Source organism: Pavona decussata, unplaced genomic scaffold, assembly GCF_977016875.1.
Source record: "Pavona decussata unplaced genomic scaffold, jaPavDecu1.1 SCAFFOLD_195, whole genome shotgun sequence".
NCBI classification, from domain to species: Eukaryota; Metazoa; Cnidaria; class Anthozoa; order Scleractinia; family Agariciidae; genus Pavona; species Pavona decussata.
Genome location: NW_028145604.1, coordinates 739,719 through 751,794, shown reverse-complemented (window position 1 = coordinate 751,794; position 12,076 = coordinate 739,719). Strand labels below are relative to the sequence as shown.

At 38.5% G+C, this 12,076-nt stretch overlaps 1 protein-coding gene across 1 annotated transcript in view; it reads right to left on the bottom strand.

Annotated features, from left to right (window-relative positions):
• The window catches only part of LOC146461600 (uncharacterized), a 30,443-nt gene extending 20,558 nt beyond the window's left edge, over nt 1–9,885 (bottom strand). The window contains exons 1-7 of the mRNA XM_085086415.1: nt 9,538–9,885; nt 5,144–6,919; nt 4,580–4,699; nt 3,867–3,995; nt 2,604–2,738; nt 1,028–1,186; nt 405–527 (exon numbers count right to left, since the gene is read on the bottom strand). Coding sequence (XP_084942541.1) covers nt 405–527; nt 1,028–1,186; nt 2,604–2,738; nt 3,867–3,995; nt 4,580–4,699; nt 5,144–6,905 — 2,428 coding nt within the window. The 5' untranslated portion in view covers nt 6,906–6,919; nt 9,538–9,885. The remainder of the gene's footprint in view (nt 1–404; nt 528–1,027; nt 1,187–2,603; nt 2,739–3,866; nt 3,996–4,579; nt 4,700–5,143; nt 6,920–9,537) is intronic.
• Between the last annotated feature and the right edge of the window lie 2,191 nt (nt 9,886–12,076).

Genomic DNA, 12,076 nt, shown 5'->3' with positions numbered 1-12,076 from the left:
GCTAATTGGAGACACTATAAATAACTGAAAGAAGTATTGTAAACCAAAAATAAACATCTTCACCAGCTGGCTAATTTATACAAAGCGTGGCCAAAGATTTTACACAGGGTACTATGGAACAATTCCATCTAGTGGTGAGAGCAGGGACTCGAACCTGGGACCTCCAGATAGATTACGAGTCTGCGCCTCTAACAACACCACTATACTGTCACCATTTTATTTTAAACTGTATACTGAGGAGGCACAGAAGGAATTACAATTAAGGTCTCAAGAATTATGGGAAGACACGCTATAGATGCACAATCGACCTTATTTCCGTCTATTGGTAAAATCTTTTTACAAATAAACTCTGACATTTTCAGTACACCACGCATTTGTGAGTACCACTGCACTCTATGAAATACCTCTGCATTTTCCGCGCCTCAATACGTAGCCTGGTCGGCAGACACAATCAGCTCCTCCAATGGTGTTGACGCACTCAGAATTAGACGGACATACCTGCTGACCACGTGCGCATTCATTGATATCTGCAATGAGAATTTGAATTGTAAAAACATTCAATAACATTGCATACAATCTCCCGTTCCAACCACACCTTTAGACTCTAGTACGAGTACGACAACGAGTTTTCCCAATAGAGAAAGAATGCGCGTGCGTGAACCAGTGTCATTTTGGCGGGAAAAAGAGATAGCCGACGTAATATTACGAGTTTTTGTGAGAACAGCGTAGTGGCGTAAGCAGATTCTCGAAGCGTTGGTGATCTCGTCTTTTTGGAAAAACAAAAGTGCTTAGCTATCATCATTCAAAACAACTGTGTCAAGTTCGTCACTCACAAAGATTAAACTGAAGCTTACTTGGATATATCTTCTTATTACTTCGCTAAGAACTTGAAGCCAAATCTCGTCATTTGGTCGTCCTAGAATCTAAAGCTATCTGGTCTCGACTTCTCCATCCAAAAGAAAACAATTTCCATGACATCTTTTTACATCAAAGAGGGAATGCAGCGAGAGAAAGCAAAAAATCTTACCAGTACAGTTTATCAGTACTTTCGGAGACACGCTGTTGTTGAAGTAAGGTTCAAAGCCTCGCCTGCAGGAACATTGAAAGCTCCCTATGGTGTCAATACAGACTGCCGCGGCATCGATACTGGAACACTTTCTGGGATCTTCAAAACATTCGTTTATATCTGAAAAGAATGAATTGGTAAACATGAGACAATCTTTATAAGCCGAACGTACGAACTAATGAAGGTAAACAATTAATCTCCTTCATGGCAACCGAAGTTTGGAAAGACCTTCCAACTCCTTTAAAAAAACTCATACAAAGTGTGTCTGCTTTTCCGAAACAAATTATACGTTATTTACTGTCAGAACAACGAATGAACTAATTTCCTTTTATGCTGACCTCGTAACATAAGTTAACATTTTAGTATTAATTTCTTCCTTCCTTTTGCTTTTTCATTTTTTTTTTCTTTTTTGCCTTTTTTGCCTGCTATCTAAAACCTAAATTAGCCAGGGAGCTAACAAGATAACCGAATGGTTCATTTAGCTTCCTTGCTTGCACATTATTTTAACTAATAATTAATTTAATTCTATGTATGACCACTACAAGATTGTAAGAATCAACTATGTACATTAAAAAAAAAGCACAAATAAAGATTATTATTATTATTAAAATTATTATTATTATTGAGAACAAAACGAACTGTTACAAGTCAGATCAATTGAGCAGTAAGTAGAAAATACGACTGACTCGAAAGAACAACAGTTGTTTTGCCCCAAACTTCCAAGTGTAAAGACAATATTAAGCTCCATGCTTACTAACTTATGGAGTCCTGTCGTAATTTATTCAATCAATCATTCATTTCATACAAAAATGTTAAAAATTCTTCTATATGAAGAAACATGATAAGTGGCTCGAACATTAATATTTTACAATAACTGTCAAAATTCCCAGGCGTTGATTGGCTCGTAGCTATTGTCTTTCTTTAAGAGTACAGGCAATACAAATGACGTCAGATGCAACTCGCACAATTTCTCAAAGGAAAATAAAGCCAATTTCCGATCGTGTTTTTTCCAAATCAACGGCAGTTTTCTATGGTCTGCACTCTTATAGACTATGAAATGACGCCATAAAATGTTCAAAACTTGAAAGTGAAACCACTCGCCTCAGACCTGTGGTTTCATTTGAGTTACGGACATTTTATGGTCTGTAAGAGTTTAGCATACCTCAGTGACCGACTATATATATTGCGTAACGCGCAATCTGATTGGCTACACAGGTGCCGTCTATCGATCGATAGACGGCAGTTTGTCAGAGCGCGCGCGATTTAGCATGCCTCATTGCACAAATATATCAAAATTCATGAAATAAAAAGATTTTTTTGCTTCATAGATCGATCACTGAGGTATGCTAAAACAATTAGACGGGTCGCTCTCGGTTTCTATCACCCTTGATAGCTGGCTCGGGGCTTCGCCTCTCGCCAACTATCAGCCGATAGAAACCTCGAGCTCGCCGTCTAATTGTTAAATAGACAGTAGAAAACTGCCGTTGATTTGTTATTATTTTATTATAATCTTATCACCTGATGACGCCACACTTACCCCTACACCGTCGATAATAACGATCGTATCGAAATCCATCCGGGCACTTGCACACGAATGAGCCCTCGGTGTTTATGCACTGAAGATTTCCCCAGTAGCAATTGTTTTCAAAAATGCTGTCACATTCATTGATATCTGAAGACAAAAAAAAACACCAGCATAAAAACTTATGGGTAAGCTGCACCTTGTCCTTGTCACCAAAAATCCTCGTCCGCGTCCGAGCCGCCGCTTATCTACAAGAACTGAATGGAACTTCCCAACTATTTGACGAAGTCGGTGGAAACAATTTGTCTTTGTTTTGAACATGAGGAAAGACAAATTTAGTATACAAAAAAATAGATGTTGTTATCGTCTATTTTCACTTTTAACTTTCCCTTAAGAAAGTTGTTGTGGATTTTATAACGTCACATGGTTGATGTTATTGTCGGGAGTAGAAGTTCTTTTGTATAAAATTGGGCAACCACACGAAACCATGAAATCCAAAATGGCGGCGAGCGGGAAAATTAAAAGTGAAAATAGGTGATAAGAAAAACCTGTTTTGTCAGACACTGAGATATGATTTCCGTGTTTTCCAACGAAATTTGAACAAATACAGACCTCTGAACAATGCAACGTTAATTTAGTTCGAGAGCAGAGGTTTCCTTTAAAGAAAGCGTTCCACAGATTGTCATGAATTGCACTTTCACCTGCTTTTGTCTTGTTAAGTTGTCTGGCATCGGTTGTCTGAAACCACTGCTTAGTTAGATTGATTTAGGCTAATTAACTTAGCGTTGTAGAACCGCAAAAGTACTGTAAGAACTGTGAACTCCGCGCGTCTTGTCTCCTCGCGGGAATCAATAAAGAGCTTTAGCATTGATGACGGCGACGGCAGCAAAAACGTCACTATTAAAATTCATTCGCGTTTTTTCAAACGTCGCGATGATTTCAACTCGCATTAAATGTCAAATGTAGGGGAAACTTTCTGGAGTTGATTTCTTGGAGACCGCACCCAAGTTTAGAGAGACAAAGGAAAATTCGTCGTCGTTTGTTTATGTCCTCCATAAAACGTGCCATCAGGAAACTCACGTCCTAGTCGTGCAGTGACGGCAAAGAAATTTACCAAAAAGTGTAATACACGTGCAGAGTTGTTGTTTTGGTTATCAAGCCTATTAGTTTTTTGACGGCCTCTTTGCCGTCGCCGTCGCCGTCGTCGTTGCTAAAGTTTCCTGAAAAATAAGGAACTGCTTGTCGTCTATAGAAAAACAAAAACAGAAAACATCTCACCGTCGCAAGTGTTGTTGGTCCGGTTGTGACGGAATCCGGTACTGCATTTACACTGATATGATCCAGGCGTGTTGAGGCAATAGGAATTAAATGGACACACGGCAGTTCCATCTTTGCATTCGTTAATATCTGAAGTTATAATATAAGAATTAATAGACATTTATGGTTATGTACTGCAAATGCATCAATTATCATTAGATTATGTGCTGGAGATTATTATAGTCGCGCAGAAATCGAGAACCAGCGGTAAGCTCGTTATTTTGGTACAATATTTTGTTTATATTCCGTTAAAATGAAACGATTTAATTCGGCACATTGTTCCATTGAAGTTTAAACTCCGCAGATTGAGCATCTTTTCCGGCAATCATTATTCTTCCAATTTAACAGTTTGCATCAGATTCGTGATAGAATGCTATTATGTTTATACAGAAGTATGTCGCAGACAGGCAGATATGATTCTGATTTATACTATTCGGCGATAGACCACGAACTCATTGGAAAGTAGGATATAATGTTTATATTCTATTTTAAATAGTTCGTAACTGTTTTAGCTTTCCGACTTCAACCGACAACCTTCACAATACTCAGTTCCCAGCAAATCCCTTCGAAAGGCAGTGAGAGTTGTAAATCAAAGTCCATTTACCCATACCTTCCCAATGCTTTCCAGCATGCCCTTAGGGGGATGTGACAGTCGTAAATCAAAGTCTACTTACCATCGCAATATTTCCCAGCGTATCCTCTCAGAGGACAGTGGCACTCGTATGTCCCCGGAAGGTTGATGCAGTGTGACAGACGGTGACATCTGTCAATATTCAGCGCACACTCGTTCCTGTCTGTTAGAAGGGACACCAAGTAAAACCAGAATTATACATTATCAAGTCATATCGTCATGTGTAAAACAGGTAATCAGCCTGACATGCGCGGGAAAATTAAAACTTAAATGACCACCCGAGAAAACAGCTTAAGGTGAAACAAAACAAAACAAAACAAAAAAAAGAAAAGAAAAGAAAAAAGGAAAGGAAAGGACCATTCTAATCGTTTAATTTTTTTTAATACAAACAATTTCGCAGAAAAGGCTGCCTACATGGAGCGGAGGCTTGGAATCGATAACTCAGGATTGACGACGATCGCCCAAAGATTTCCGAACTTACAACGAAGGCGTCCGATACGCCCCCGAAGTTTCTTCGAGGCCTAATAACGGTCCTGCCAATAGACTGCTAGACATCCAAAACCACCTTCAGTTCTTTTACAACTTCGCCAAAGAGGTTAAAACTCACCTGTCTCTACAAGGAATATGATCCTGTTGATAATCCACGCCAAGGAGTAACGGAAGATGGCATATGGGCATTTTGGGATGTCTTCGTGTATCTGGAACAAGCGCTCCAAACCAGTGAAGTGGTACTTCCAAAGGATGGCCAAGCGACTTGACGAATACGTGTAATTTAAGCCATTAATGGCGAAAAAGTCACGGATACTCAGCCGCATAACGCGGATTATAAACTGTTCAATTGTGAGTTTGTAGACAGAGGTGATGGAAACGCCATTGATTTGGACCAAAAACGCCAAGGACTTCTTGGTTATGACTTCACGTAAGCTTAGCACAGTGTGCCTTGTGAGTTTCAGGAATCCGTCCAGTTGACACATAGAGAGGCTAGCCACTGGCACGTTAATCTTCAGTGAATGTACAAGGAAGTGCTTGCTTACACCTAGCATCTGGCTCATGACTTCAAAAGTGCGAACGATGACCAGCTTGCGGATGATGACGTGAAAATCTTTCACCGTCAAGTTATAGGAAAGTTCAGCTTCAGTCTTGTTCAGTTTCACTGCGACCTCGGCTATGGTAAGATTCAGGTTGGTTACATAACGTATCAAAGTAAATCTGGCACTGAACAGTTCAATCTTCAGCGGGCTCAGGTCGTGAATTTGAACAACTGTCAAATTGAATGCGTTACTTAGTTGTTCGTAAGTAACACTGTAGGCTTCCAGAATCTCTCTGATAGCATCTCTTATCTCCTTTCTTGTCTCTCCGTTTATTTCAATGATTTTCGTTCTTGTTTTTATGATGAACGTTACCAATTGTGGATAAACTTTGTACGCTTGGAGTTCAGCGACCGTGTTGTTTGTCAGCTCTGCTATATCTTGCAAAGTGATGTTCAAAAGTTGCAGATCATATCCCATAACACCTAAAATATAGGAGCTGAGATAACGCACTCGTTTAGGAATCTTGGCCAACACTCCCTCCAACACTGACGTCACGTTCTCGAGTCCTGCACTGAGTTCAATCCAGCTTACATGAAGGGAAGCTCGGACCCTTCGAATTGTCATCTGCAAGCCCCTGAAAAATTCACTTCCAAGCAATGAGATCTTGACCAAGCGAAGCAATGTGTAATTTTTTATCTCGTCTGGGTTTTTCACAGCCAGAATTGCCGCCAGTTCTTTTGTAGTTTGGTTGAGAAGATTAAACGATGACGAATTGACCTCCAAAAAGGCAGAAAACATGCTGACGTCACTCATGTTGAAGGGCCGCAGTAGTATCTCCAGAATAGGATCAGCCTCGACACTCAGATTATTTGACATGGCGATTTCATGCAGCGTTTCGTTGCCCATTATATGAAGCCTTTGTAGATATAACCTCAAGGAGAGCAAGGAACGCAAAACTGATTCAACTTCTGAGACGAGCACACCGCGAAAAACTTGATCAAAAGTGACTTGCTTAAAATGGGATGTATTCAGCAGGAAAAGAGAAACCTCGGGCAGGGAGAATTCAAGATAATCCAAACACCCTTCAGAGACCTGTAAACGAGCGGCTGTATCCATCCTTGAACTGCTGTTTAGCGCTGCTTGAAGGATGGTTAGAATGGTCAGCGGTTTGCGGCCATCTGGAGCTTGTTCTTCATACGAAGCGACTGTTTCATTGGCCAGCGAACTCAAATTGTAAGCAGTGCACGATGAGCTGGCTGGGACGGCCGCATTTGTGACACGAACGAACAAAAGGCACGAGAGAGTAAAGAGGACGCTAATCTGTGGCATCCCCCACATAGTTCATCCAACACCTGAAAAATAACGTTTGATAAGTGCAAAATGCCACCATAGTTAATTGAGGGACTGGTTATGAAACCTTGCCATTGAAATAATGTTGCTGCAATTTATATGCTGGAAGGGCCACGACCGTGCACAATCTTTTGTTTGAACGTTCACACTACAGCCGAATATCTTAACAGGAATGTTTCTATTGCGGTACAGTTGCTCCAACACATTTCAAAATCTATTGTGATCCGGCTGTGTACGGTCAAGGCCAAAAATGCTAACAAAAACATATAACAAAGACGTTTGACAGGCTTCATAATCATTGCCTTTTATTAACTATGATATCATCACAACAACCTACAAATGTCAAAATGCAAACTATCTTTTTGAACATGATTCAAGTTGGACGTCAATCCAATTTGTTTTGGAAACCATCAGTTTCAAACAAATAAAATAAACACTTTCTAGACTTTTCTAAACAGAATTTGTTTGCAGTGTTAGGTAATTAAAAAATAATTTCAACAATGAAAAGCTGAAATTCCATTTGTTATAATATCTCAACTAATGAAGGGTCAGAGAAAAATGTGTTCCCTTTTGTACAAGATAAGCCCAAGTGGATCACGGGTCATTGCTTCTCAGCGAAAGAACGTGCGAGAATTTTACTGACAACTAACTTTTGTTGCTTTGCCATAACACTTTCCACCAGGAGACGATATATCGCGAATGTCGACAGATTATGCCAGTTCATTCTCATGAATGTCGATCGCAGAAATATCATTGTGCCAAAACACAACACTAGTTTAATCGTCCTGAGGCACCTAATTTGTGGCATGATAAATTTTTAAAATATTTAAAAATGTTTTGAAAACCAACAGAAATATCATTGTGCCAAAACACAACACTAGTTTAATCGTCCTGAGGCACCTAATTTGTGGCATGATAAATTTTTAAAATATTATAAAATGTTTTGAAAACCAACACACAAAACAGACAAATTGGTGATTAATTGATTGCTCTAAATAAATAGCCACGCCGTGCACATAGGTAAAAAGAAATATAGTTACAACGAGGAATCTTTGGGAAAACACTTTCACGCGGTTGGTGTTTTGTGGTTTGCTAGGTTGTCATGACATCATGGAAAGGTTGAAAACGTATTCCTCTCTTAAATAGAAACCTCTTGATAGACAACTGATGCGCGAAGGTTTTAGTATAAACCAAACTCGTAAATGATGACGTTTGGAGTGAAATAAACTAATCACGACCTCGGTTTAGGTGAAAAAATAGAGATAAACGAAGATGTATGACTTTGAATTAACTCTACTAAAATTAACAAAATACAGTCTTGAGAGCAGAAATAGAGAATAATGCATATTAATTTTTATTATTCCAATGTCATTCCTACCGTGTAAGAATAAAATTGAACACATGTTCTAAGTTTCCTATTTAATACTGACCGAAAAACGAATATTCGTGCTGTAGGAAGCACATCGCACAGTAGCTTTTGTTTTAAAAAACGTACTATACATACTTTGACGAGAAACAAACAACCATGTTTCACCACTGAATCAATTGCATTGTAAAGAAATCTTTGTTTACAAAGGTGCGGAGCCAGATAACTTTTCGTCACCTGCCAGTTTGTTATATTTAAGCGGAGCATTTGAACTCTTCTACTACATTTTTTCAGACACGCCTCCCCAACTGACCCAAAATATGGTCAAATAGATACTCTCTTTATAGAAGCATACTGGTTTACCGTTATTGTTTTTTCGAGTACAATATAAGTCAGAGGCTGGATCTATGCACATTCATTAAAATTCTCTAGACAAATAACAAAACTATTTTGTGTTTTCCGCATCACGTTTCAGGATTCAGATGATATTTGTTAAACTGTCCACTAGTTTACTTCGTATCGAGCGTGAAACGTTGCCAATCATTTTGCGAAGATGCTTTTTAATGAAAGAGACCTTGGCGAACCTAGGTTGGATACAGTGGAATGAGAACCTTTGTTCCAATGAGATATCAACGCTCAATATTTTGATCTTTGTGCTAACACTTGTGAAAATCGAAGTTTATCTACTTGGTGTCGGACTTTCCAGAAGTAAAAAAAAAAAAAACCTGTGATAGCATTTCAATGGAAAAATCATCTGTATGTCACGAAATGACCTTAAAGGATTAAAGAGAAAAAAGGTGAATTTCAAAGAGCCTCTTTTGACGTGCTTTTGCAATCCGATCGAGCTAACCAGGATAAACGAAGCAAAGTTGAGAATAAAAAAATAACTGAAAAATCCTAAATCTTCGCCCTCTTTACAAAGTATTGCGTCCGAAACTAAACACAGTGACACAGCTACCTACATTTAAAACAAAAGTTCCACTCTAGATCTGGCTCTTTAGATTTGCAAGTAAATGAGGATAATTGACGATGCCTTGACTCTTTTAAGCGTTGAACTCTCTTATATTGGCTAACAGTACAAAGATACCGTGGGCCGGGGTTGCAAATGATACTGAGGTGCATAATTCCAGTAAAGTTTGCGAGATGAAACAAAGTAAAATAATAAAACATCAAACTTATGCATATTGTTCTGTCGATGAAACTTCCTTTGCTAAAATAACCGATCGTAAAATTTGCACTTAGCAAACGACTCACCTTGCTCTGTCCGTTAGTATCTGTTTGTCGAATCCAGCTCGTTCAAGGTCGGTGTGTTAAGCGGACTGACAAATATCACAGGAACACCGATTAATATAAAATGTTCAGGCATGCAATAAGAAACCACAATCCGGAACCTACACAATCACTCTAACAAAACATAAATTCAAACTTTTGTTTTTCGCTGTTGAGGTGTGTTTTTTTTTATCAGACATTATATTAGACCAGTTGCTTGCGCTGTGAGCAATAAGAACAGCGCTGTAATTTACCCATATTAATTTATCGAAGCTGTAAATAACTATTAAACCGTGGATTTTCAGTTACTTTGGCTTTTTTGATTGTGGTTTAACTAGTTACTGAGCTGGTATTTTACAAGGATTAAAGTTTGCGTCATCTAACACGCGCTGGTGATCATGATTAATGTTTAATTTATCAGGTTTCGATGACGTCAGTCTGGCTTTGTTACTTTTGAAACAATTAAGTGCACGAAGCAAAACATTTTCCAACTTATTCCAGAAGTTTAGCGTGAGAAACATTGAAAATCTAACAACACTATAAGACAGTTCTGCCTATTAGCTTTTATCTGAATGGTCACACATAACGATTTTATGCAAAGCGTAAGTTAGGACCACCTCGTCATGTAATATCATTGGAAAGTACTGCTCAACAGTTTGTTATCATTTGAGCAGCCACTCTTTAAGATTCCATCACGGAAAGATTCCATAGTTGGAGCTGGATTACATTTCTCAAGACTGACCTTCAAAGATTTTCTCAAATGAAAAAAAATCCATAGCTAGAACATTTTTGGTAGAATACGTCATCAATAATAGTGCGTTAGTTATTTAATTTGCTTCAACTAAAAACAATACTCACTGACTTCAAAACGTTCATTATTTTGTTCTAGAACCTGCTTAGTTTTGCAAACAGATTGGGTCTCTTTGTTAGCGGGCCACAAATAGCAGTTACGTTCAGGTCCGTAGCAAGACGAAAATATTTAACAAAGCACCAAGGAAACGAAAAAAAGAAGATGAGTAAAATCTTCCAAATACAATAGTCTCGATGTTGGAAACCTCAGGTCATTATCAGCGACGCGACAACCTGTTATCTTGGAATAGTTTTAGGTCCCAACGAAAGCTCCCGACACCAACACAACGGTAATGGAACCTCCAGCATTCTGTTCCAATGTTAACACGCTTTACTGATAAAGGGACAAGAGAGGAGCGAAGTAAAGGCGAAGAAACTGCACTGAAGTGAAGCGGCTAACACTAAAATAGATACAAGCAAACAAAACGTTACAAAGTGAACTAGAGTGAGATAGAAAACTTTACGAAAAGCGACACTTACATTTGTTACGGAGCTGGGTGAAGTGCATGCAGTAACAATGCACTAGACTGATTGCCCTTTGAGCGTTGAGGAGACGAACAAAACTAGATGACTGATTGCTTCGCGCTGAAGAGATAAACTGACTGAACTGCTCTAAACGGCGAAAATTTCTATTCAAAACTTCCAAGTGACTTGTGAACGAAATACGAATAGATCACACCAAATTATGCAAAAAGTACATTCCGCACGCACGAAAAACTGACAACGACATTCAAGATTACACAAAAAATTTACAATTACCCTATAACGACTAGGCGGTTAGTTTCTTTCAGCCCGGTCCACTTAATTATAATTAACTCTTTTCCCAGAAGCGGCTCAATTTTCTTTGAGGAGAAAAAAAAAGTAAACCCCTGGGACTATTGTAGGCCCATCCTCACACATGTATAATTTTTTTATGCACTCGATCCTACTCACCTCACTGCAACGGCTGAAAATCTGATGAAAACAGATTCTTCCTAGAATGGTTTCAAAAGTGGAGAGTTTCAAAAAGGCATCGTTTTGACAATGAGTTTATGTGTGTATCGATGAAAATATAATCTTTTGAAAACGCTTAATCAGCTTTTTTTAAAGAAGGCATTAAAAATATTCCGGTAATATATTTTATTTTATAGTTTTGATACACTTTCAATTACTACTATTTTTAGCTCTACATTCCTCCTATTTATTTCATAGTATTATTTCTCTAGTACAGTATTTATTTAGTGCTCACTGTGTGTTTTGTGTCATATGTGTTTATTTGTGTCTGTGTACCGACCTAAACTAGTATTACTACTTTTGTAAAACTGGCTGCCTGCCTACTTCAACTCTATAGTTATTCCAGGTAGCCAGCCCCCCTCCCCCCCCCCCCCCACCCCTCTCTTTTTTTTAAATAATTAATTAAGCGCAATAACTGCAATGTGACCCAATGGGGGAAATAAAGCTTGTTGTTGATATTCCGAGTCAAAAACCTCAAAAAATTAAATATTTCCTTCCTCTAAAACCTTAATAAGAATTCGATTCTTTTACTTTGGCCATTTGGATATTTTTTGTTGCTGGCCACCTTATTCAACATAGATTTTTCAGTGTATTCCTTTTACAGAATACACACACTATAATGTCCCCAAAAACGCGCCCTTAGTATACACTAACTACACCAGTGAATATTACTTTTTGGCTA